Source organism: Somniosus microcephalus, chromosome 5 (assembly GCF_052327205.1).
Source record: "Somniosus microcephalus isolate GS21.2 chromosome 5, FLI_Smic_1.0, whole genome shotgun sequence".
NCBI lineage: Eukaryota > Metazoa > Chordata > Chondrichthyes > Squaliformes > Somniosidae > Somniosus > Somniosus microcephalus.
In genome coordinates this window covers 3,877,101-3,904,631 of record NC_140991.1, presented here as the reverse complement: position 1 = coordinate 3,904,631, position 27,531 = coordinate 3,877,101, and the positions used below count along the sequence as shown (strand labels likewise).

Genomic DNA, 27,531 nt, shown 5'->3' with positions numbered 1-27,531 from the left:
GGGAGAAGGCCGCCGAGCTTCCCCACCGCTCCCACGTTGCTGCTGCCCGCTGGGCCCAGGAGCTTCACTCTCCTCAGACCCTTCCCCCCTGCTCCCCTCCAGGGAAGACGTGTCCCCATCATGGCCATGGGCTGCCTCGGCTGAGGGTGTCACTGATGGGCCAGCTTCCTCTTCCTCCTCCTTGAATTCAGAATCACTGACAGTGGCAGCTTGAGGGGCCGCCTCCTCACCTGGCGAATCAACATCTGAAAGCAGGGAGGCACAAGAGTTGCTTTAGAGTGAGGACAGGGCGGCAGCGAGGGAGGCATGAGTGCTGCTATGCACTGCATTGGTTCGATAGTGGCAAAGGATGCTGGTGTGAGGCACAAGTGGAAAGAGAGAGGTCAAAAAGGTGATGACCTTGCCATTGCTGTCCAGAACAGGGTCAGCATCTCCACTGGCGACGGGGCCAATCAGCCGGCCTGCCATAATGCGCTCCACACGCTGCTCCAGGTCGCTGAGTTGTTTGAGGTCAGGATGGCCTCCCCCAGTCCGTAGCTGCTGCCTGGGATTGTGGGCCAGCTTGCCCTGCAAGAGAAAGGACGGCCTCTGAGTACAATGTCAAGCCCTGATCTTGCCTGCACTGCTTCCCATGGTGGAATAGCACTGACAGTGTCAAGCCCTCATCTTGCCTGCACTGCCTCCCATGGTGGAATAGCCCTGACAGTGTCAAGCCCTGATCTTGCCTGCACTGCCTCCCATGGTGGAATAGCCCTGACAGTGTCAAGCCCTCATCTTGCCTGCACTGCCTCCCATGGTGGAATAGCCCTGACAGTGTGTAAAGTGCTGAATGTGCAAGTGGTTTTCATGAGAGTCCCATAGCTCTTGGATGAGGGCTGGGCATTGGGGTTTTCAGGTCCCTTTGGCCAGAAACTTAGGTGCACATGCCGGGATGAAGAGGATAGTGGAAAGGGTACTCACCCTGATAACCCGAGTGAGGTCGTTGAAATTTTTTCTGCATTGAACTGGAGTCCTGGCAACCATGCTGTTGGTGGTCACCCTGTTTGCCACCTTCCTCCAGGCTTTTCGGTACTTGCTGGGAAGCAGCCTCCTCCCACTGTCAGGGAAGAGGACAGGTCGCCTGCGCTCCACTGCGCCAACCGGTAGCCTCGGCACCCTCGCTGAAGCGCTCCGCTCGCTTCCTAGCCATCTCCATTGTCCTGGGCATTGAACTGTTGAACCAGCAATGGTCAGGCCTTGCTTCAGGGCTGCAGTGTGCAGGGCGTGGCAGCCAAACAAATCGACCCTCCCCCTTTAAGAGCTGACCGGCGCCAGCGTGTCTGCCTTCAATCAGCAACTTGCCGCACCTGCGCTGCGCCCGCCCTCGGTGTTAGCACCTCGGCTCGCCGGCTTAGCGCCTTATGATAGGCGTGCATCGCCTGCTTTAGTGCAGCAGCAACCTCTTGGGGCGATGCAACTCAATTTCGGCGAAGGTGGCGCTAAGTTGCGCCGGACGCTAAATTTAGCGAACGCCCGGCTGTAGCGCCCCAAACGTGGCGATACTGAATTTCTAGGCCATTGAACTTTCTTTCCTCCAATGCCCCCAGGGCTGCGAATGTTAGGACAATTGGAATGGCCAAGGTTGAGCTTCAGGTTTAACTCTGGTAACGAGGGATATAAATCGAATGGGCTCGGTTCAGTGTTCACTCACTGATACAATTTGCTCTTTTGGTGCAAAACTGATGAAATATCTAACTTGAGAGGGACCCAGGAAGGGAATGCAAACTAATTTCTAATTGGTTCCTGATGGTGCACTGGAACACGGGCCGGAGAGACGATGGCAAATGACACTGATGGCCAGCATTCTCGGGTCAGTTTTTAAAATTGTGTTTGAGATGTGGGTGTCACTGGCAAGGCTGGCATTTATTGCCCATCCCTAATTGCCCTTGAGGAGGTGGTGAGCTGCCGTCTTGAACCACTGCAGTCCGTGTGGTGAAAGTGCTCCCACAGTGCTATTAGGGAGTTCCAGGACTTTGATCCAGTGACGATGAAGGATCGACAATATATTTCCAAGTCAGGATAGTGTAACTTGGAGGGGAATTTGGAGGTGGTGGTGTTCCCATGCGCCTGCTGCCCTTGTCCTTCTAGGTGGAAGAGGTCGTGGGTTTGGGAGGTGCTGTCAAAGAAGCCTTGGCGAGTTGCTGCAGTGCATCTTGTAGATGGTACACACTGCAGCCACAGTACGCCACTTTCAGCCCAATAACCTCTCTACACTGTCCCATCAGTCTCTTCCAGGTCAAGTATGGCACAGGGCTTTGTAACTTGGACTTGCTGTCCATTTCATGTCCAGTGGATGGGAAATCTGATTTAATGCTCCCTCTTCAGCATCATCTACCCTCCTTTCCATTTCCCACACCAGCGTTCCTAGTGGTCTCCCTAAGGGAGGATTGTAGTGCCACCAGGTTTTTGCTGCACCCATTGGGACAGGCTCAAAATCCCTGATCTTTCTCATGGGACCTGTGTAAGTAGTGGAGAGAAGCTACACGCCCCTACACGTGGGCAAGGGGGAGCTCTTGTGAGAAGCGCAGAGAGAATGCTGTTAATGCAGAGAATGTCTGTATGAAATTTAAAAGTTCAAGCTGAGAATTTGACCTTCAGTGTTTGCCCATGTGAAGGGGCTTCAGCCTCACTGCTGTATAATTCTGGAACCAATTCCCTCAGAGCTCTGGTGCTGAGTGTCCTGGGCCCCCAAGAGAAAGCTAGGTGCGCAAACTCATTGACCCCCGCCCTGCCCGCTGCTCCCTAACCACCCCCCCCACAAAGTCTGCTGACCATCCAAGTTACTGCTGGAACCCCCAGACTGGGGCTACCTGTGGCTGCAGGGTGAAGGACTGATGCTGGTCTCACTGACTGGCAAACAATAAGGGTCCTTGCAGGAAAGGGGCAGACTTGCATTTCTGTAGCACCTTTCACAATGTCCCAAGTGATTTACAGCCAAGAGAAGTACTTTTATTTTTCAAGTGTTGTCACTGTTGAAGTGTAGGTAACACAGCTGCCAATTTGTGCACAGCAAGCTGCCACACACAGCAATGAGAGAATCTGCTTTCACAATGTAGGTCGAGGGGGTAAATGTGTGGCCAGCACACCTGGGTGAACTCCCCTGCTTTTGGTTGACAGTGCCCTGGGATCTTGTATGCCCACCTGAGAGGGCACCATTAGAGAGATGGCCCCTCCCACAGTGCAGCACCCCCTCAGTACTGCCCTGAAGTGTTAGTCTGGATTATAGGCTTCAGTCTCTGGAGCGGGGCTTGAACCCACAACACTCTGACTCAGGGGTGAGAGAGCTACTCACTGAACCAAGGCTGACAATAGGGGTACTTGGGACTCCATGGGATTATACCAGGGAAAAGTGTTCCTTTGTTTGCGGTTTTGAACCATTATAGACTTAATGATAAAACTATTAGGACACGATTGGTCTGCGTACAGCACATTCAAGAAGTTTATTTTGGATTAGTTTAGAGTTAGTCAGTGTTACACTAAATCATTGCGATGCATCAGTAAATGCAGCTGCTGTTAATGGTCTTTCCAACACAAGCCAATCAGCTGCCCTTGAGAAATCGCACCCCGAGATCTGAAATGAACAAATAAAGAGCGTTAGAATTGGCTTCCTCAATTCCAGAAGAAAGAACAGATGTGCAGTGATCCAGGATTTCACCAGCATAGCCCAACATCGCAACCACTGGCTCACTTTTGAAGTATTGACACTGGTGCAGTTAAACATGGCAGTCATTGGTGTACAGCAAGATCCCACAGACAACAATGGGATGTAAAACCAGTTGGTCTGTATTTGTTTGGTGGTAGTGGAGAGCAGAATGTTCCCTATCCTTCCAATAGTGTCCTTTACCTGACCCATAAATGGAACCTTCGGCTACGGTCTCATCAAAGAGATAGCAGCTCTGACAATGCAGCACTCCCTCAGTACTGACCCGTCGACAGTGCAGCGCTCCCTCAGTAATGACCCGTCAACAGTGCAGCGCTCCCTCAGTAATGACCCTCCGACAATGCAGCGCTCCCTCAGTACTGTCCCTCCGACAGTGCGGCGCTCCCTCAGTACTGCCCCTCTGACAGTGCAGTGCTCCCTCAGTACTGCCCCTCCGACAGTGCAGTGCTCCCTCAGTACTGACCCGCCGACAGTGTGGCGCTCCCTCAGTACTGTCCCTCCGACAGTGCGGCGCTCCCTCAGTACTGCCCCGCCGACAGTGCAGTGCTCCCTCAGTACTGACCCGCTGACAGTGTGGTGCTCCCTCAGTACTGCCCCTCCGACAGTGCAGCGCTCCCTCAGTACTGACCCGTCGACAGTGCAGCGCTCCCTCAGTACTGACCTGCCGACAGTGCAGCACTCCCTCAGTACAGATCCTCCGACAGTGCAGCACTCCCTCAGATCTTCCCCCCGTGGCCACCAACCTCATAGTTCCCCAACCCCACACAACCCGCTTCTACCTCCTTCCCAAGATCCACAAACAGGACTGCCCCGGTAGACCCATCGTTTCAGCCTGTTTTTGCCCCACGGAACTTATCTCTTCCTATCTCGACTCTATCTTTTCTCCCCTTGTCCAGTCTCTTCCCAACTACATCCGCGACTCTTCTGACACCCTCCGCCACTTTAACAGTTTCCACTTTCCTGGCCCCAACCGCTTCCTTTTCACCATGGACGTACAATCCCTCTACACCTCCATCCCCCACCAGGATGGCCTGAGGGCGCTCCGCTTCTTCCTTGAACAGAGGCCCAACCAGTCCCCATCCACCACCACCTTCCTCTGCCTGGCTGAACTTGTTCTCACATTGAACAACTTCTCCTTTGACTCCACTCATTTCCTCCAAATCAAAGGTGTTGCCATGGGTACCAGCATGGGTCCTAGCTATGCCTGCCTTTTCCTGGGATATGTGGAACACTCTTTGTTCCAGTCCTACTCGGGTCCCCTCCCTCACCTCTTTTTCCGGTACATTGATGACTGTATTGGTGCCGTTTCCTGCTCTCGCCCTGAACTAGACAATTTCATTCACTTTGTCCCCAATTTCCACCCTTCCCTCACCTTCACATGGTCCATCTCTGACTCTTCCCTTCCCTTCCTCGACATCTCCGTCTCCATCTCTGGGGATAGGTTACTGACCAACATTCACTATAAGCCCATTGACTCCCACAGCTACCTGGACTACACTTCCACCCACCCCGCCTCCTGTAAGGACTCTATTCCATTCTCCCAGTTTCTCCGTCTCCGCCGCATCTGCTCCGACAATGCCACCTTCCACACCAGTGCTTCCGACATGTCTTAATCTAGAGCCGTCTTTTGTCTCTTTACTGGTCCCATCACCATCTCGTCTGGTTTTGAATATCTCTTAATGTCTCTTCACTTCTCTTTTGTTCTTTATCCCAATTTCCCAGCCTCCAAACTGGCCTTTTAATCTGTTTCATTTCCTGTGTTTTTTCTGAGTCCTGTCGAAGGGTTTTGATCTGAAACGTTGACTCTGTTTCTCTCTCTATGGATGATGCCTGGCCTGCTGAGTTTTTCCACCAGTTTCTGTTGTTATTTCGGATTTCCAGCATCCGCAGTATTTTGCTATCAGAAATAAACCAGTACCGCAGCCTCTTCTACAGCAGCGCCCCTCGCAGACAGTCACCGGTACTGCAGCCTCATCTACAGCAGCGCCCCTCGCAGACAGTCGCCGGTACCGCAGCCTCATCTACAGCAGCGCCCCTCGCAGACAGTCGCCGGTACCGCAGCCTCATCTACAGCAGCGCCCCTCGCAGACAGTCGCCGGTACCGCAGCCGCATCTACAGCAGCGCCCCTCGCAGACAGTCGCCGGTACCGCAGCCTCATCTACAGCAGCGCCCCTCGCAGACAGTCACCGGTACCGCAGCCTCATCTACAGCAGCGCCCCTCGCAGACAGTCGCCGGTACCGCAGCCTCATCTACAGCAGCGCCCCTCGCAGACAGTCACTGGTACTGCAGCCTCATCTACAGCAGCGCCCCTCGCAGACAGTCGCCGGTACCGCAACCTCATCTACAGCAGCGCCCCTCGCAGACAGTCACCGGTACCGCAGCCTCATCTACAGCAGCGCCCCTCGCAGACAGTCACTGGTACCGCAGCCTCATCTACAGCAGCGCCCCTCGCAGACAGGCACCGGTACCGCAGCCTCATCTACAGCAGCGCCCCTCGTAGACAGTCACCGGTACTGCAGCCTCAACTACAGCAGCGCCCCTCGCAGACAGTCGCCGGTACTGCAGCCTCTTCTGCAGCAGCTTCCCTCGCAGACAGTCGCCGGTACCGCAGCCTCATCTACAGCAGCGCCCCTCGCAGACAGTCGCCGGTGCCGCAGCCTCATCTACAGCAGCGCCCCTCGCAGACAGTAGCCGGTACCGCAGCCTCATCTGCAGCAGCGCCCCTCGCAGACAGTCACCGGTACCGCAGCCTCACCTACAGCAGCGCCCCTCGCAGACAGTCGCCGGTGCCGCAGCCTCAACTACAGCAGCGCCCCTCGCAGACAGTCGCCGGTACTGCAGCCTCTTCTACGGCAGCTTCCCTCGCAGACAGTCGCCGGTACCGCAGCCTCATCTACAGCAGCGCCCCTCGCAGACAGTCGCCGGTGCCGCAGCCTCATCTACGGCAGCGCCCCTCGCAGACAGTCGCCGGTACAGCAGCCTCATCTACGGCAGCGCCCCTCGCAGACAGTCACCGGTACCGCAGCCTCATCTACAGCAGCGCCCCTCGCAGACAGTCGCCGGTACTGCAGCCTCATCTACGGCAGCGCCCCTCGCAGACAGTCGCCGGTACCGCAGCCTCATCGACAGCAGCGCCCCTCGCAGACAGTCGCCGATACCGCAGCCTCATCTACAGCAGCGCCCCTCGCAGACAGTCGCCGGTACCGCAGCCTCATCTACAGCAGCGCCCCTCGCAGACAGTCGCCGGTACCGCAGCCTCATCTACAGCAGCGCCCCTCGCAGACAGTCGCCGGTACTGCAGCTTCTTCTACAGCAGCGCCCCTCGCAGGCAGTCGCCGGTACCGCAACCTCATCTACAGCAGCGCCCCTCGCAGACAGTAGCCGGTACTGCAGCCTCATCTACAGCAGCGCCCCTCGCATACAGTAGCCGGTACTGCAGCCTCATCTACAGCAGCGCCCCTCGCAGACAGACGCCGGTACCGCATCCTCATCTACAGCAGCGCCCCTCGCAGGCAGTCACCGGTACCGCAGCCACATCTACAGCAGCGCCCCTCACAGACAGTCGCCGGTACTGCAACCTCATCTGCAGCGGCGCTCCTCGCAGACAGTCGCCGGTACCGCAGCCTCATCTACAGCAGCACCCCTGGCAGATAGTCGTCGGTACTGCAGCTTCATCTACAGCAGCGCCCCTCGCAGTTAACAGGAGGAGGCGGCTCCAAAAATATCCCCATCCTCATTGATGGTGGAGCCCAGCATGTGAGTGCAAAAGACAAGGCTGAAGCATTTGCAACTACCTTCAGCCAGAATTGCCGAGTGGATGATCCATCTCGGCCTCCTCCTGAGGTCCCCAGCATCACAGATGGCGGTTTTCAGCCCATTCAATTCACTCCACGTGATGTCAAGAAACAGCTGAAGACACTGGATACTGCAAAGGCTATGGGCCCTGACAACATTCCGGCAATAGTACTGAAGACTTGTGCTTCAGAACTAGCTGCGCCCCTAGCCAAGCTGTTCCAGTACAGCTACAACACTGGCAGCTACCCGGCAATGTGGAAAATTGCCCAAGTATGTCCTGTTTACAAAAAGCAGGACAAATCCAACCTGGCCAATTACCGTCCCATCAGTCTACTCTCAATCATCAGCAAAGTGATGGAAGGTGTCGTCGACAGTGCTATCAAGTGGCACATACTCAGCAATAACCTGCTTACTGACGCCCAGTTTGGGTTCCGCCAGGGCCACTCAGCTCCTGACCTCATTACAGCCTTGGTCCAAACATGGACAAAAGAGCTGAACTCAAGAGGTGAGGTGACAGTGACTGCCCTTGACATCAAGGCAGCATTTGATCGAGTGTGGCATCAAGGAGCTCTAGCAAAACTGAAGTCAATGGGAATCAAGGGGAAAACTCTCCATTGGTTGGAATCATACCTAGCACAAAGGAAGTTGGCTGTGGTTGTTGGAGGTCATTCATCCCAATCACATGACATCACTGCAGGAGTTGCTCAGGGCAGTGTCCTAGGCCCAACCATCTTCAGCTGTTTCATCAATGACCTTCCCTCCAATGTGGAAGTACAGTTTCTCATTTAGACATAAAATGGCTTCCTGGGCATAGAATGAAATCCATTTAAACTTTAAAATGGCCAACAGCATGATTCACTAATCATGTTTCAAGGGAACGAGATAATTTAGGAATGCTATATACGTACTCCTTGTTTGTGATAAGCTTAACAAGGAGCCTCATTTACCAAACAAACAGCCAAGGACATGATAAGGTAAACATCGGCCCACAGGCCCAGTTGGTACAGTGAGAGAACAGAGGGAACAGAGAGATCCCATAATAAAGGATTAGTTAATCTTATCCCAAGGTATTTCCGTTCGTTATTCTAACGCAGCCCGGAATACGTTGTTTCAATAATTCGCAAGGTCTGTGCCTTTGTAATCAGTTATGATTCAATACTATGTCATGTGGCATAGAAAGCCTGTTTTGCTTCTGTACTGTATAAATATACTACAACTCCTGTATTACTTTGAAGAGGTCTGATGTAGCCCTTGTCTACACAACTCTTCCCTTGCAAGCAAATAAAGCCTGTCTTTAACGATACTTTGTGTTTAAGAGTCTTACTCGGGAGTCGAGACTTCGACACCATCATAAGGTCAGAAGTGGGGATGTTCGCTGATGATTGCACACTGTGCAGCACCATTCGAGACTCGTCAGATACTGACGCAGTCCGTGTCCATATGCAGCAAGACCTGAACAACATTCAGACTTGGGCTGACAAGTGGCAAGTAACATTCGCATCACACAAGTGCCAGGCAATGACCATCTCCAACAAGCGAGACTTTAACCATCTCCCCTTGACATTCAATGGCATTACCATCGCTGAATCCCCCACTATCAACATCCTGGGGGTTACCATTGATCAGAAACTGAACTGGACCAGCCATATAAATACTGTGGCTACAAGAGCAGGCCAGAGGCTGGGAAATCTGCGGCGAATGTCTCACCTCCTGACTCCCCAAAGCCTTTCCACCATCTACAAGGCACAAGTCAGGAGTGCGATGGAATACTCTCCACTTGCCTGGATGAGTGCAGCTCCAACAACACTCAAGAAGCTCGACACCATTCAGGATAAAGCAGCCTGCTTGATTGGCACTCCATCCACCTTCAACATTCACTCCCTCCACCACCGGCGCACTGTGGCTGCAGTGTGTACCATCTACAAGATGCACTGCAGCAACTCGCCAAAGCTCCTTCAACAGCACCTTCCAAACCCGCGACCTCTACCACTTAGAAGGACAAGGGCAGCAGACGCATGGGAACATCACCACCTACAAGTTCCCCTCCAAGCCACACACCATCCTGACTTGGACCTGTATCGCCGTTCCTTCACTGTCACTGGGCCAAAATCCTGGAACTCCCTTCCTAACAGCATTGTGGGTGTACCTACACCATATGGACTGCAGCGGTTCAAGAAGGTGGCTCACCACCATCTTCTTAAGGGCAATTAGGGATGGGCACTAAATGCAGGCCAAGCCAGCCAGCGACGCCTGTTATGTGCTTTGTGTTCTCCTCCCACCTGTGGTGGCGCTGTCACAGGAGATAAATGGTTGGGTGTTCTCTGTTAAGTTTAGCTCTCTTTGTTCGGAACTTTCCAGAACTTCCTTTCCTTCCAATAAAGCACTTCATGTTTGAATCTCTGAGCTCTGAGTCCTAAATTGTGTCTAGGTAGAAAGGTACCGACACAACAAGTGGCAACAAGGAGCGGATGAATCTGTGTACGTTACGGGTGCAGCGAGTAAACAGAAATTTTAATTTGAAACGTGAGATGGCTACTATATTAGGAAACATCGGTGATTTTGATGAAAATGTGGAGCAATGGAGCGCATATACGGAACGTTTTGACTATTTTGTATTGGCGAATGCGGTGGCAAATGAAAAGGTCGTGCCTACCTTTTTGAGAGTAATCGGGCCGAAGACATTCAATTTACTTCGCAGCCTCGTGCAGCCAGATAAGCCAGGAACTAAAACATATAAGCAACTAGTGGAAATTCTTGGAGCACATTTTTCACCAAAACCTCTGGTTATTGCTGAGAGATTTAGATTTCACAAACGGAATCAAGAGGAGGGGGAATCAGTGACGATATTTATTGCTGCTTTAAAAAGGTTATCAGAACACTGCGAGTTCAAGGAGGTGCTGAAGGACACCATTAGAGACAGACTCGTGTGTGGTCTGCAAAATGCAGCCACACAGAAGCGCCTTCTTACTGAGGACAACCTTACTCTTGAAAAGGCCATTGAAGTTAGTGTCTCCATGGAGATGGCAGAAAAGGAGGCTCACCAGTCGAGTTCAACAGGGAGAGTTCACAAGGTGTCGTCTGAGCCTAAAGGTGTGCGGAACGGCACATGTTGCCGTTGTGGGAAAATGGGCCATCACGCTAATGACTGCTGGTGTACGGACCTGGAATGCCAAAATTGTGGCAAAAAGGGTCATATTGAACGCGCCTGTAGAGGTAAAAAAAGAACAGACAGAGCTGGGAAGCATGGAAGCAAAATGTCTGTATTTGTACAAGAGAGGAAAAAGAGTGTTCATTCAGTGCAGTATGATGGAACAAGCAAAACAGAGGGGAGCGACACCTCTGAGGAGGAAGAGGTGCACATACTGATGGTTGCAGGTGATTCAAATGGCTACTGGGTGCCTGTGGTAAACCACGTTCACTATCGTATCACTGTTAGTAGTTAGCACTGTTCACCACTGTTCGTTATAACTGTATCACTGACCACTATTGTATCACGGTACGAGGTCGCCTCTTGCCACACTGCTATACCTGGGATGACCACTGCCGACTCCGCCTTGGCTCCACCCACCAGGCCAGGTATAAAGGTGAGCGACTGGCTGGTATTCCTCCTGCTTCGATCGGATCACCCACGAGAGTGGGCTCTGTTATTTAGTCAATAAAAACCTTTAGTCACCTTCGTAACTCTTCGCCTTTTATTGGAGGAATTGATAGGTATATCAATTTTATTGACTAAATTTAATGATGTCCGACAACGAGTCACAACCGGCGGACGAGCCACCAGTGCAGCTCCCAGGAGCACAGCCACACCAGCCAGCTTGGCTGCGAGCCCTCAGACCGCCGTACCTGGACCTGAACCCACGAGCAGCAAACTCAGCCGCAGACTTTAAACACTGGCTGGTCTGCTTCGAATCATACCTGAGAGAATCCAGCGTCCCTCAGGCATCCAAACTAAGTGTCCTGCAGGCACAACTGAGCCCGAGAGTATACACTCTCATCGAGGACATGACTACCTACGAGACCGCCATCAACCTGCTGAAACAGAAGTACCGGACCCCGGTAAACTACATGTACGCTAGGCACCTCCTAAGATCACGGCTGCAACAGCCAGGAGAATCAGTAGCCGAATTCTCACAGGCACTATATGCACTCGCCAGGAACTGTGACTTTAAATCGGTGTCGGCAGCCGAAAATACTGAAGATAATATCCACGACGCATTCCTGAAAGGCCTACAGTCCGAGTACTCACGGCAAAGACTGCTGGAAGCTAAAGACCTCAGCATGCAAAAAGCTGAAGCCCTCGCTATCTCCCTGGAAGTGGCCCACCAAGATCAGGAAGCATTCACCAGGTACTGCTCGCGACCCTGGGACTCGGGCCCGACCCCTACCACAGCACCCTTCCCAGCGCCGCCCCCGGGACCTACCTCTGCGTCGGCGTCCCGGACCCGACCGGCCCCGCCACCCCCGGCACCGGCCCCGACATCGGGCATCCGCGATCGGGCCGCCGGCTGTTTTTTTTGTGGCCAGGAGAAGCACCCGAGGTCGCGCTGCCCAGCGAAGAACTCCATATGCAAAACCTGCCTGAAGAAAGGCCACTTCTCCAAGGCCTGCAGGAGCGGATCCTCAGAGGCCAGCAGTGCCGCATGCGAACTATGGGGGCGGCCATCTTCGTTTAGGGCAACTGAGGCCAGCATCCCCACACATGAGTCATGGGGGCGGCCATCTTTGTTCAGGGCAACTGAGGCCAGCATCCCCACACATGAGTCATGGGGGCGGCCATCTTTGATTAAGGCAACCGACCCCAATAGTGCCTCATGGGGCCCTACCTCGTGGGAGACGCCATTTTACTCACCACGCCCGACCACCTCGCCCGCAGATGACAACGACTCGCTCAGCTACACACTAGCTTCCGTCACCCTGGACCAAGCCAGCCCGCACCATCTGTCCAAGTCAATGATGGACATCAAAGTGAACGGCCACGCCACGACCTGCCTGTTCGACAGCGGAAGCACGGAGAGCTTCATCCACCCAGACACGGTGAGCCACTACTCCCTCTCTGTCCTACCAACGCGCAGCCGAATCTCGATGGCATCGAGGTCCCACGCCACGGACATCAGCGGCTACTGTGTCGTGACCCTGTCGGTTAAGGGCACGGAGTATAAAAACTTTAAACTCCTCGTCCTCCCCCATCTCTGCGCTGCCGTCCTACTAGGGCTGGACTTCCAATCCCACCTCCAAAGCGTAACCCTAGCATACGGTGGACCCCTCCCCCCACTCACAGTCAACAACCAGCAAACGTTAAACCGCCCACCGCGTAACACCTGCAGCCTCTCCACCCTCAAGGTCCCGCCACCCTCTCTGTTTGCTAACCTTACCCCTGACTGCAAACCCGTCGCTACCAAGAGCAGGCGGTATAGCGCCGGGGACAGAGCCTTCATTAGCTCTGAGGTGCGGCGCCTCCTGAAAGAGGGCATTATCGAGGGGAGCAGCAGCCCCTGGCGTGCCCAGGTCGTAGTCGTAAAGACCGGCGATAAAAACCGCCTGGTCATCGACTACAGCCAGACCATAAACAGATATACCCAGCTGGACGCATACCCCCTCCCCCGCATATCTGACATGGTCAATCAGATTGCACAGTATAAAGTATTCTCGACCATCGACTTGAAGTCGGCCTACCACCAACTCCCTATCCACCCTGAGGACCGCCAGTATACCGCCTTCGAGGCGAATGGGCGCCTATACCACTTCCTTAGGGTCCCCTTCGGTGTCACTAATGGGGTCTCGGTCTTCCAAAGGGAGATGGACCAGATGGTTGACCAGAACGAACTGCAGGCTACATTCCCCTACCTAGATAACATCACTATCTGCGGCCGCGACCGGCAGGAACATGATGCGAATCTGGAGAAATTCCTCCGTACGGCCCAACGGCTGAACCTCACCTACAATAAGGAGAAATGCGTGTTTAACACCACGCGCCTTGCCATCTTCGGCTGCGTAGTGGAGAACGGAATCATCGGCCCCGACCCAGAAAGAATGCGCCCCCTCATGGAGCTACCCCTCCCCCACTGCCCTAAAGCACTTAGGAGAACGCTGGGGCTTTTCGCCTACTATGCCCAATGGGTACCCAATTACGCGGACAAAGCCAGACCCCTCCTGAAAGCCACTTCCTTCCCCCTCATGGAGGAGGCGTGCGCGGCCTTCTCCCTCATTAAGGGAGACATAGCCAAGGCCACGATGCACGCAGTGGACGAGTCCATCCCCTTTCAGGTGGAGAGCGACGCATCCGACTTCGCCTTAGCCGCCACCCTAAACCAGGAGGGGAGGCCAGTGGCCTTCTTCTCAAGGACCCTACAGGGCCCCGAGATCCGACATTCGTCGGTCGAGAAAGAGGCCCAGGCGATCGTGGAGGCAGTACGGCGCTGGAGGCACTACCTGGCAGGCAAACGATTTACCCTCCTCACCGACCAGCGTTCGGTGGCTTTCATGTTTAATAACAAGCTGAAGGGCAAAATCAAGAATGACAAGATTTTGAGATGGAGAATCGAGCTCTCCACCTACGATTATGAGATCTTGTACCGGCCAGGCAAGCTGAACGAATCCCCTGATGCCCTTTCATGAATGACATGCGCCAGCGCGCATATCGATAGGCTTCAGACCCTCCACGACCAGCTCTGCCACCCCGGAGTCACCAGACTCTACCATTTCATTAAGGCCCGCAACCTGACCTACTCCATCGAGGAGGTCAGGACCATGACCAGGAACTGCCAGACCTGTGCGGAGTGCAAACCGCACTTCTATAGGCCGGACCGAGCAAGCCTGATCAAGGCCACCCGCCCCTTCGAGCGCCTGAGCATCGACTTTAAGGGGCCCCTCCCGTCCTCTGACCGTAATGTGTACTTCCTCAACATCGTTGATGAGTACTCCCGTTTCCCCTTTGCCTTCCCCTGCCCCGACATGACCAGTAGCACGGTCATTAAGTGCCTGAATGCCCTCTTCGCCTTGTTCGGGTTCCCGAACTATATACACAGCGACCGGGGCTCCTCCTTCATGAGCGAGGAACTCCGGCAATTCCTCCTAGAGAGAGGTATTGCAGCAAGCAGGACCACCAGCTACAACCCCAGAGGTAACGGTCAGGTGGAAAGAGAGAACGCGACGGTATGGAAGGCTGTCCTCTTAGCCTTAAAGTCTAAGGGCCTCCCAACCTCCCGCTGGCAAGAAGTCCTCCCGACAGCGCTGCACTCCATCCGGTCATTACTTTGCACGGCCACTAACACCACCCCCCATGAACGAATGTTCGTTTTCCCCAGGAAGTCGACTACGGGAACCACTCTACCAACCTGGCTGACCGCCCCGGGGCCGGTCTGGCTGCGGAAACACGTGAGGACCCATAAAACGGACCCCCTGGTCGAGAGGGTGAACCTCCTGCACGCCAACCCCCAGTACGCCTACGTGGCGTACCCAGATGGGCGGGAGGACACTGTCTCCCTACGAGACCTCGCACCCTCAGCCGATCCGGAAACACCGCCACCACCCCCCCCAACCTCAGTCCAGGTAGACGGCATGCCGGAACCCCACGAGCCCTCGCCGACCACGCAAACACCAGCATCAACACCGGATAAGGCACCAGCACCGGATAAGGCAACACCACCGCTGCGGCGATCGGAGAGGCTCACGAAGCCTCCGGACAGACTGACCTACCAGAATTGGTAGTACACTTCACCCCGCCGGACTTAATTCTAAACAAGGGGTGAATGTGGTAAACCACGTTCACTATCGTATCACTGTTAGTAGTTAGCACTGTTCACCACTGTTCGTTATAACTGTATCACTGACCACTATTGTATCACGGTACGAGGTCGCCTCTTGCCACACTGCTATACCTGGGATGACCACTGCCGACTCCGCCTTGGCTCCACCCACCAGGCCAGGTATAAAGGTGAGCGACTGGCTGGTATTCCTCCTGCTTGGATCGGATCACCCACGAGAGTGGGCTCTGTTATTTAGTCAATAAAAACCTTTAGTCACCTTCGTAACTCTTCGCCTTTTATTGGAGGAATTGATAGGTATATCAGTGTCACCACTGGTGGAGGGACAATCAGTGCGGATGGAGGTGGACACAGGCGCGGCTGTGTCCCTTGTTTCAGAAACTGTCTACAACAAAATGCTAAAGCATCTTACCCTTCAGCCGACAAACATTGTGCTAAAGACGTATACCGGCGAACCTGTGGCCATGAGAGGCGTCATTGAGGTGACAGTTAAATTGAACGGACAGACTGCAAATCTGCCACTACATGTGGTAAAGGGAAATTACCCATCGCTACTGGGATGTGCGTGGCTAGAGAAAATCACGCTGGACTGGCCTGCAGTCCGCATGATGTCAAAAGGGGAGTCAGGTCTGACTGCAGTGTTAAACAAACATGCAGAACTCTTCAATGGGGAACTTGGGAGCATGAAAAAGATCAGCGTGAGGCTGGACTTTAAACCTGACAGCAAGCCGAAGTTTCACAAAGCCCGACCTGTACCCTATGCAATTAGGCCAAAAGTTGAGGCTAACTTGGAGGCCTTAGTCGAGAATGGAGACCTGGAGCCTGTGAGCATGAGCAAATGGGCCACACCCATTGTTCCTGTCCTGAAAAAGGGTGGATCTGTTCGAATCTGCGGGGATTTTAAAGTGACTATTAACCCGGTGCTGTTTGCGGAACAGTACCCTCTTCCCCTCATTGACGATCTTTTTACGGGCCTGGCCGGAGGGCCAAAGTTCAGCAAAATAGACTTATGCCAGGCTTATCTACAAATGCATGTCGATGACAAATCATAGGAGCTGCTGACAATTGTGACACACAAAGGGCTATACAGGTACTGCCGTCTTCCGTTTGGAATTACGTCGGCCCCTGCTCTATTCCAAAGGGCAATGGATCAGATTTTGAGTGGACTGCCAGGAGTCCAGTGCTACCTGGACGACATCCTTGTCACTGGGACAAATGAGGAGGATCATCTTCTGAACTTGGATGCGACACTACAACGACTGAAAGAGTACGGACTCAGAGTTCGTAAAGACAAATGTGAATTCTTTCAGTCTTCAGTTGAGTACCTGGGGCATGTGATTGACGCTACTGGCCTGCATAAGGCGCCGTCAAAGGTCAAGGCGATCGTGGAGGCCCCAGCACCCCAGAATGCGAGCCAGTTACGTTCATTTCTGGGGCTACTTAACTACTATGGGAAGTTTATTCCAGACTTAGCAACATTGCTGAAGCCGTTACATCAGTTGCTATGTCAAGGCAAAACATGGAAATGGACTGAACTGTGCAACGAAGCTTTCGCCCAAGCAAAGAAAGCATTGCTGAAATCGGAGGTCCTGACACACTTCGACCCAAAGCTACCCATGCAGCTAGCATGTGATGCATCACCAGATGGTGTGGGAGCAGTCAAATCCCACATCATGCCTTTGGGTGAAGAGAAATCTATCGCCTCTGCATCACGCACCTTGAACAAGGCCGAGAGTAACTATGCGCAGATCGAGCGCGAGGCCTTGGGAATCGTTTTTGGAATTCGAAAATTTCATCAGTACCTGTTTGGGAGAAGGTTCACACTCCTGACAGACCACCGTCCATTGCCTTCAATCTTCGGGCCCCACACCGGAATTCCATCTCTCGCTGCAAGCAGGATGCAAAGGTGGGCTTTACTGTTGTCAGGACACACATACGACATCAAATATCGCAAATCAGACTTGCACGGCAACGCAGGCGGTCTCTCGAGGCTACCCTTGCCTGTTACTCCCCCAGAGCCTCGTCAGATAGACATCTTCTACTTTAGACAAGTGGAGGGAGCACCTGTCACTGCAGTTCAGGTGCGAAGGTACACCCGCAACGATCCAGTCCTGTCTGAGGTAATGGACGATGTCATTCGAGGGAGAGCTATAGGAGATTCTCCTAGTTTGAAACCTTACGTTTCAAAAAGAAATGAGCTCTCCATCCAGGCAGGTTGTCTTCTTTGGGGACGCCGTGTCATCATTCCGCCACCTCTGAGGGAATCTATACTGCAACAACTTCATACAGGCCACAGTGGGATGGTTCGGATGAAGGAAATGGCAAGAAGCTACTTCTGGTGGCCAGGTTTCAATGGGAATATTGAGGAGAAAGCCAAAACATGTTCCCCATGTCAAAGGGTCCAGAATGTTCCACAGCTGGCAACCCTACACCCCTGGGATTGGCCTGCAGAAGTGTGGCAGCGAGTACATGTGGACTTCGCCGGTCCTTTCGAAGAGAAGATGTTTATGGTGGTTGTAGATGCTCGTAGCAAGTGGCCGGAGGTCGCTGTAATGAGGTCTACCATGGCAGAGAAAACAATTGAGAAACTTGGTGAGATGTTCAGCCGTTATGGCTCACTGGAACAACTCGTAAGTGACAACGGTCCACAATTTGTATCACAGGAGTTTGCAACCTTCCTGCATGTGAATGGTGTCCAACACATCAGGTCTGCGCCCTATCATCCCTCTACTAACGGCCAGGCAGAAAGGTTCATGCAAACTTTGAAGCACGCCTTGAAGGCATCGCAAGGTCAGGACACAATCCACCAACGTCTGAACAGCTTCCTGTTGTCCTACAGGAACGAGCCGCATGCCACAACCAAAACTTCCCCCGCTTCGCTCATGATGAAGAGGCAGTTGCGGACAAGTTTTGACTTACTCAAACCTCCAAGGGCAGAGCAGGTTGTCCATCGTCAACAACAAGCTCAAGTTGAAAAGAGAGAGAAAAGAGCCAAGGAGAGACGGTTTCATCCGGGAGAGCACGTCCTAGCTCGAAACTACAACACTGCACCGAAATGGGTTCCTGCTACAGTGATCGTGTAGACAGGCCCTGTGTCTTACACGGTTGAGACTGCTGAGGACGTCGTCTGGAGAAGACACACAGATCAACTGTTGGTAGGAGCAGAGACAGCCACAGAGGCTCCAACGGCTGTTTGGCCTGAACTGTTTCCAGATGATACCGCAAACCAGCATCCTTTGCCACAGTGCTCTTCTCCAACACAGGAAGTCAATGAGACTGTTCCACCTGTGCAAACTCCTGACTTTCGACTGACACAGGCACCTTCTCCATCCAGGCCTGTGTCAATGCCTACTGCTGTGGAAGCCAGCGATGACCGCCGGTATCCTGTCAGAGAGCGGCGGCCTCCAAGACGCTTGGATCTGTAGGCTTAGTGACTTACCCACAAGACTGGGGCAGAATAAACCCCAGGGTAAAGTCAGGGGTTGAGGCAGTCTACCTCTACCCTAGGTTCGTTGAGTGCAATGAAAGTAACTTACCTGTTGAGGAATAATGTGGACCTTCCATTTAAGAGGGGAGGAAATGTTATGTATTTTGTGTTCTCCTCCCACCTGTGGTGCCGCTGTCACAGGAGATAAATGGTTGGGTGTTCTCTGTTAAGTTTAGCTCTCTTTGTTTGGAACTTTCCAGAACTTCCTTTCCTTCCAATAAAGCACTTCATGTTTGAATCTCTGAGTCCTAAATTGTGTCTAGGTAGAAAGGTACCGACACAACAACGCCCACATCCCATCAATGAATAAAAAAAAAGATAGTCGCCGGTACCGCAGCCTCATCTACAGCAGCGCCCCCCTCGCAGACAGTCGCCGGTACTGCAGCCTGATCTTCAGCAGCGCCCCCTCGCCGACAGTCGCCGGTACTGCAGCCTCATCTACAGCAGCGCCCCTCGCAGACAGTCATAGAAACATAGAAGATAGGAGCAGGAGTAGGCCATTCGGCCCCTCGAGCCTTCTCCGCCATTCAATGAGATCATGGCTAATCATCCAAATTCAGTACCCTGTCCCTTCCTTCTCCCCATATCCCTTGATCCCTTTAGCCTTAAGAAATATATCTAAATCCTTCTTGAATATATTTAATGAATTGGCCTCCACTGCCTTCTCTGGTAGAGAATTCCACAGGTTCACCACTCTCTGGGTGACGAAATTCCTCCTCATCTCTGTCCTAAATGGCTTACCCCTTATCCTTAGACTGAGACCCCTGGTTCTGGACTCCCCGGCCATCGGGAACATCCTTCCTGCATCTAGTCTGTCTAGTCCTGTCATAATTCTATAAGTTTCAATGAGATCCCCTCTCATTCTTCTAAACTCCAGCGAGTATAAGCCCAATCGACCCAATCTCTCCTCATATGTCATTCCTGCCATCCCAGGTATCAGTCTGGTGAATATTCACTGCACTCCCTCCATGGCAAGAACATCCTCCCTCAGATAAGGCGACCAAAACTGCACACAATACTCAAGGTGTGGTCTCACCAAGGCCCTGTACAACTGCAGCAAGACATCCTTGTTCCTGTACTCGAACCCTCTCGCTATGAAGGGCAACATACCATTTGCCTTCTTAACCGCCTGCTGCACCTGCATGCTTACCTCCAGCGACTGGTGCACAGGGGCACCCAGGTCTCGTTGCACTTCCCCTTCTCCCAATCTATTGCCGTTCAGATAATAATCTGCCTTCCTGTTTTTGCCACCAAAGTGGATAACCTCGCATTTATCCACATTATACTGCATCTGCCATGCTTTTCACAGAATCACAGAATCACAGAAAACCCACAATGCAGATAGAGGCCATTTCGGCCCATCGAGCCTGCACCGACACATATCCCACCCGATCCCCGTAACCCCTACACCGACACATATCCCACCCGATCCCCGTAACCCCTACACCAACACATATCCCACCCTATCCTTGTAACCCCACGTATTTAATCCCCCTAACAATAAGGGTCAATTTATCATAGCCAATCAACCTAACCCGCACATCTTTGGACTGTGGGAGGAAACCGGAGCACCCGGAGGAAACCCACGCAAACACGGGGAGAATGTGCAAACTCCACACAGATGGATCTTTTGCCCAATCACCTCTTCCTCCTCCTCTATGTCTGACTCGGACACAGTGTCAGCTTGAGGGGCCGCCTGCTCACCTGGCGAGTCACCATCTGAAAGCAGGGAGGCACAAGAGTTGCTTTAGAGTGAGGACAGGGCGGCAGCGAGGGAGGCATGAGAGCTGCTGTGCACTGCATTGGTTCGATAGTGGCAAAGGATGCTGGTGTGAGGCGCAAGTGGAAAGGGAGAGGTCAAAAAGGTGATGACCTTACCATTGGTGCCCAGAACAGGGTCAGCATCTCCAGTGGCGACGGGGCCACTCAGTCGGCCTGCCATGATCTGCTCCACTCTCTGCTCGAGGTCGCTCAGCTGTTTCAGGTCAGGACGGCCTCCCCCGGTCTGTCGCTGCTGTCTTCTGTTATGCGCCAGCTTGGACTGCAAGAGAAAGGACCGCCTCTAAGTGCAGTGTCAAGCCCTGATATTGCCCGCACTGCCTCCCATGGTCGAATAGCCCTGACAGTGTCTAAAGTCCTGAATGTGCAAGTGCTTTTCATGACAGTCCCATAGCTGCTGGATGAGGGCTGGCCATTAGAGCTTTCAGACTCGTTTGGCCATAAAGTGAGGTGCACATGCAGGGATGAGGAGAATACTGGAAAGGGTACTCACCCTGACAACCCGCGTGAGGACGTTGAATTTTTTCCGGCACTGGGTTGGTGTCCTGCCAACCACGCTGTTGGACATGACCTTGTTTGCCACATCCCTCCATGCTTTCCAATATTCGGAGGGCAGCGGCCTCCTGCCACCCTCAGGGAAGAGGATATGGCACCTGCGGTCCACTGCACCAACCAGCAGCCTCAGGTCACCCTCGCCGAAGCGCTGCACTCTCTCCCTGGCCTTCTCCATTCTCCTGGGCATGGAGCTGTTCCAGAAGCAGTGTTCAGGTCTTGCCTTAGGGCTGCAGTGTGCAGGGCGTGGCAGCCAAGCAATTCCACCCTCCCCCTTTAAGTGCTGACCGGCGCCTGACTGTCTGCCCTCGATGAGCAACTCGCCGCACCTGCGCTGCGCCCACCCTCGGTGTTTGCGCCCTGGATCGCCGGCTTAGCGCCTAATGATAGTCGTGCATCGCCTGCTTTAGCGCAGCAGCAACCTCTTGGGGCGATGCAACTGAATATCGGCGAAGGTGGTGCTAAGTTGCGCCGGGCGCAAAAGTTAGCGAACGCCATGCCGTAGCGCCCCAAACGTGGCTATACTGAATTTCTAGGCCTTGGTGTCTAAATTCTATTGGTGCTGCCTCCTTAAGAGGGACACTTGTGGAGCTGACTCTTCTTATTACTGGCAATTGCCAATTTAAAGTCAACTACAATTTCCACACTTTTGTACTCTACACCTCTATTTATGAAGCCCAGAATCCCGTAAGCCTTTTTAACTGCTTTCTCAACCTGTCCTTCCACCTTCAACGATTTGTGCACACATACCCCCAGGTCTCTCTGTTCCTGCACCCCCTTCAGGATTGTACCAGTTAGTTTATATGTCCTCTCCTCATTCTTTCTAACAAAATGTATCACTTCACACTTTTCTGCGTTAAATTTCATCTGCCACGTGTCCGCCCATTTCACCTGCCTGTCTATGTCTTCCTGACTTCTATCACTCTCCTCCTCACTGTTCACTATACTTCCAAGTTTAGTCTCATCTGCATATTTTGAAATTGTGCTCTGTACACCCACGTCCAAGTCATTAATATGTATCAAGAAAAGCAGTGGTCCTAGAACCGACCCCTTAGGATCACCACTGTATACCTTCCTCCAGTCCAAAAAATAACCGTTCACCACTACCCTCTGTTTCCTGTCACTCAGCCAATTCTGTATCCATGTCCACTGTCCCTTTTATACCATGGGCTTCAACTTTGCTGGCAAGCCTATTATGTGGCACTTTGTCGAACGCCTTTTTGAAATCCATGTTCACTACGTCAACTGTATTACCCTCATCAATCCTCGCTGTTGCCTCATCAAAGAACTCGTGAAGTTAGTTAAACACGATTTGCCTTTAACAAATCCGTGCTGGCTTTCCTTAATTAAACCACACTTGTCCAAGTGACTGTTAATTTTGTCCCTGATTACCGTTTCTAAAAGCTTCCCCACTACCGAGGTCAAACTGAATGGCCTGTAGTTGCTGGGTTTATCTTTACACACGTTTTTGAACAAGGGAATAAAATTTGCAGTTCTCCAGTCCTCTGGCACCACCACCGTATCTAAGGAGGATTTGACGATTATGGCCAGTACCACCGCGATTTCCTCCCTAAATTCCCGAAGCATCCTAGGATGCATCCCATCCACTCCTGGTGATTTATCTACTTTAAATACAGCCAGCCTTTCTAATACCACTTTTTTATTAATTTTTATCCTATCAACTATCTCCACTACCTCCTCCTTTACTATGCCTGTGGCAGCATCCTCTTCCTTGGTGAAGACAGATGCAAAGTATTCATTTAGTACCTCAGCCATACCTTCTGCCTCCATGAATAGGTCTCCTTTTTGGTCCCATCACTCCTCTTACTACCCTTTTACTACTTATATGCCTATAGAAGACTTTTGGATTACCTTTTATGTTGGCTGCCATTCTATTCTCATACCCTCTCTTTTCCCGTCTTATTTGATTTTTCACTTCTCCTCTGACCTTTCAATATATAGCCAGATTCTCAGATGCATTTGCAACTTGACATCTGTCATACACACTCTTTTTTCTGCTTCATCATATTCTCTATCTCTTTCATCATCCAGCGAGCCCTGACTTTAGTTGCCCTGCCTTTCCCCCTCGTTGGAAAGTTCCTCAACTGCACCTGAACTATTTCCTCTTTAAAGGCAGCCTTTTCTTTATTACAGTTTTGCCTGCCAATCTTTGATTCCAGTTGACGAGGGCCAGATCCATTCTCATCCCACTGAAATTGCATTTCCCCCTGTTAAACATTTTTACTCTAGATTGCTCCCTGTCCTTTTTCATAGCTAACCAAAATCTTCTGATATTATGATCACTGTTCCCTAAATGTTCACCTATTGAAACTTGCTCCACCTGACCAACCTCATTCCCCAGTCTGGAGTACAGTTACGTTGAAAGACTGAAGAAGCTGGCGTTGTTCTCCTTGGAGCAGAGAGAATTGAGAGGATATTTGATAGAGGTGTTCAAATCCATGAGGGGTGTGGACAGAGTAGATAGAGAGAAACTGTTCCCATTGGCAGAAGGGTGGAGAACCGGAGGACACAGATTTAAGGTAATTGGCAAAAGAACCAAAGGCCACGTAAGAAAGACTTTTTTACACAGCGAGTGGTTAGGATTTGGAATGTTCTCCCTGAAAGGGTGGTGGAGGCAGATGCAATCACAGCTTTCAAAAGGGAGTTGGATAAGTATCTGAAGGGAAGAAATGTGCAGGGCTACGGGGAAAGGGCGGGGGAGTGGGACTGGCTGAAGTGCTCTTGCAGAGAGCCGGCACGGGCTCGACGGGCCGAGTGGCCTCCTTCCCCGCTGTAACCATTCTATGATTCGATGGTTCTATGACCATGTGCTGTAACTTTGAAAAAGGTTAAAAGGAAATTGAACAAATTAAATTAAAGTACTGTTCCTTATGGTGATGCAGCACTCCAGTGCCTGCGGTGCCCACCGGTCTCGGAAGGCCTCGCGCGTGCCGGCGGACACCGCGTGCTCCATCTCCAGGGCCAGCCAGGGGTGAACGTGGCCGCGGAAGGGAGGCAGGCAGTCGGGCCGAATGACCCCCTGGACCGCCCGCTGCCTGGACCAGTTAATGGCCACTTTGGCGCCCAGGAGCAGTCCCACGAGGAGGTCCGCCGACCTGCCCGCTCCCTTCCGCACCGGGTGACCGAAGATCAGGAGCGTGGGACTGAAGTGCAGCCAATAATCGAGGAGCAGCCCCTTCAAATTCGCTCCCCAGGATGGAGGTCGGCATCCTATTGGGTGAGCGTGAGGCCTGTCTGGACAGATGAACGAACGCACGCATGCACGCAGGGAGACAAATGACACGCACGCACGCAGACATTCACGATGGAATTTACACTTGAGCGAACGAACAGAGGAATGAATGACTGAATGATTCAGCGATGCCAGTAGGACTGGCGAATACGGGTTCTTTCTTTTCTTGGTTTATTAAACAGTGGCAGTTTGTACTGTAAACATTATTGATTTACCTGTAAAAATGTATTATTGTATTTATATTTGTGGTAAACCACTGTTATTGTATATTGTTACCTCTGGGTGGCACTGTGTACCAAGGCATGCCTCAGCTGACTCCGCCCACATGACCAGGTATAAAGGTGGGGGTTTCGCCGACTCACTTCCTTCTTGGAACCAGCCACCCACGAGAGGCATGCTCTGTTCTCTAGTTAATAAAAGCCTTTTCATCACCTTCCTGATTCATCGTCTTTTATGGAGTAATTGATAAGCGTATCAATATTGTTGACCATTAAGCTGTTTTCGAGGCTTTATCCTTTTTATTGTGGTCAATGAATGTAATGGATTTACTATGTAACTGATGAGTTGCATAAGTAATGTTGTACATGAATATTAAAATTTTAAAACAGGACAGCAGGTAATACCAAGCAAAAATGAAGAGTTACTACATTGCCAATAGGACTGGCGTAAAATTGTTTTTCACTATGGGTACCTGTACTGTTAATATTGTTGATTTGTCTGTAAAATTTACCACTGCATTTGTACTGTTAGTCCTAAAGCTGTTTTTAAGGCTTTGTTTTATTGCGGCTAATGAATGTAATGGATTTACTATGTAATTGATGAGTTGTGACAAGTACTACCATATTGAAAAAATGTATTATTTTATTTGTATTGTTAATCTTAAAGTTGATTTTTTGTTAAAATTAGCCTTATTGTGGTTAATGAATGTAATGGATTTATTATGAAGTTGATGTATTGTAATAAGTATTACCAGATTTAAATAAAAGATTAGTACTACCATATTGAAAAAATGTATTATTTTATTTGTATTGTTAATCTTAAAGTTGATTTTTTGTTAAAATTAGCCTTACTGTGGTTAATGAATGTAATGGATTTATTATGAAGTTGATGTATTGTAATAAGTATTACCAGATTTAAATAAAAGATTAGTACTACCATATTGAAAAAATGTATTATTTTATTTGTATTGTTAATCTTAAAGTTGCTTTTTTGTTAAAATTAGCCTTATTGTGGTTACTGAATGTAATGGATTTATTATGAAGTTGATGTATTGTAATAAGTATTACCAGATTTAAATAAAAGATTAGTACTACCATATTTAAATAAATATGTTCGACACAAAAAAAGAAAAAAATAAGTTTAAACAAGGCCCCAATATCTCCGTGTGCCCCGTGGGAATGCGGGTTCACATGGGGAGCCCGTGGGCCAATGAGACCATTCATTTACTGCCGGTTAAACAGGGGATAAAAAGGGGGAGTCGGCTCTACAGCCTCACTTACCTGGGAGCCTTGCTTGTTAGAATGGAGGGGCTGCGGGTTCTGGGCTTGTTCTTTCTTACAATCTGTTCATCTCAGCCGCCCTCTCTCCTTCTCCCCGCCGATCAATGTTGGCTGTCTCCCAAATTCCGCCAAGACTGCGGGTTTGGGGGAATTGAAGGCAGTGAGTGTGTGCGGAGAGGCTGCTGCTTTGATGCCGGGAGCCGGGATGTGCCGTCGTGTTTCTATTCACTCCACAATCTGCCAGGTGGGTGTATTCTCGGCTCGCCTATATTCTGGGCCAGGGCTTCCCAGGACCAGTCGCAATCCAACTGCACTGGGGATTCCCTGGACAGTATCCTCTCTCTCCTCCTGTCCTGAAACATCAGCTGGAGTCTCCAACCTCTCCAGTCCGGGAGCTGGCGGGTTTAGGAAGTGTGTTCAGTTCTACAGTTTGAAAGTCTGATCATTGAGATCCTGACCCAGGATCTCTCCTTCCTTCTCTATGCGACTTGGGACTTCTGATGGTTGAATTGCGCCCCAGGATAGGAGGGCAGAGTGAAGATCAGTCCCTGGCTGGCACTGACCGGACAGGCTGTGGATTTGATGCCGGTCTTGTGTAACCAGTCCAGTAGGGATGGAGTTGGTGACCCGTCTCCATTAGATGGAGAATTGGGGTGTGGACGGGGAGAGAAGGAAACTAGAAGCTGGTGCTGCGCTGGGCGGAGTTTCTCCCCCTCCCGGTAACGGTTCCCTTGCCATTCCCCGTGCAGCAACTAACCGCCTTTCATTGACTCTCTCCTGCAGTGTGCACCAAGGATGGGCGGGTCCTGATCGCCATCTCCAAGGATTTGACGCTGCCTCCTGTAAACCTGACAACGGTCCATCTGAAGGATGGACACGGAGCGGAGTGCAGTCCGACCGTGGCCTCTGCAGACACTGTGCTCTTTCAGTTCGCAGTCACTGAGTGTGGCACTACTCAGCGGGTAGGTATTGTGGGCTGGGAGCCCCATCAATGGCTGTCAGTCGGGTGGGAAAGAGGGGGTCTAAAGGGCAATGGGGGCCCTTAAAGACACTACATGTGATAAGGCAATGGCAGACTTGCTCAATTTCTCTGTAATGATGGTCTTCTGTCTCTTGTAGCTGGACGGGGTGAACGCCGTCTATGAAACGGATGTGTTGGGTCAGTTTGAGATCTTGGATGGAGCTTTGGGATCGGTGACCCGGGACAGCCCCTTCAGGTGAGACTGGGAGCACATGGAGCGGGTAGAGAAGGTGAGGAGCTGAATTCTCCAGCCGTGTCCGTTCTCTTGCAGGCTCCATGTCCAGTGCAGTTACAAGGGGAGCCAGGAGTCTGAATTGCAGGTGAAGCCCAGAGTTTACAGCCTTTCTCCGCCACTGCCTGCCACTGAGGCCGGGATCCTGGTTCTGGAGCTGAGAATAGCGAGAGGTAGCGAGTGCTGCTGATGGTTAGTGTCCAACTTCAGGCTCTCTCTCCAAATAGTGGCCGTCCTTCATCGTCTTCTCTTTCCAGATGGTGGCTACCGGAGCTGGTACGTGGCCAGTGACTACCCGATCCTGAGTGTGCTCCGGGACCCCGTGTTTGTGGAGGTTCGAGTCCTGAACCGGAACGATCCGTCCCTTGTGCTGGTGCTCAATGACTGCTGGGCGACCCCCACCCCCGAGCCGCATTCGGGGCTCCGATGGGACCTCCTGGTGGGCAGG

At 51.8% G+C, this 27,531-nt stretch overlaps 1 protein-coding gene across 1 annotated transcript in view; it reads left to right on the top strand.

The window, feature by feature from the left end:
• LOC147116810 (uncharacterized) overlaps window positions 1–27,531 on the top strand; it is a 44,305-nt gene that overhangs the window by 14,550 nt on the left and 2,224 nt on the right. Inside the window, exons 9-12 of the mRNA XM_085987230.1 lie at window positions 26,614–26,792; window positions 26,950–27,047; window positions 27,123–27,256; window positions 27,341–27,530. Coding sequence (XP_085843356.1) covers window positions 26,614–26,792; window positions 26,950–27,047; window positions 27,123–27,256; window positions 27,341–27,530 — 601 coding nt within the window. The remainder of the gene's footprint in view (window positions 1–26,613; window positions 26,793–26,949; window positions 27,048–27,122; window positions 27,257–27,340; window position 27,531) is intronic.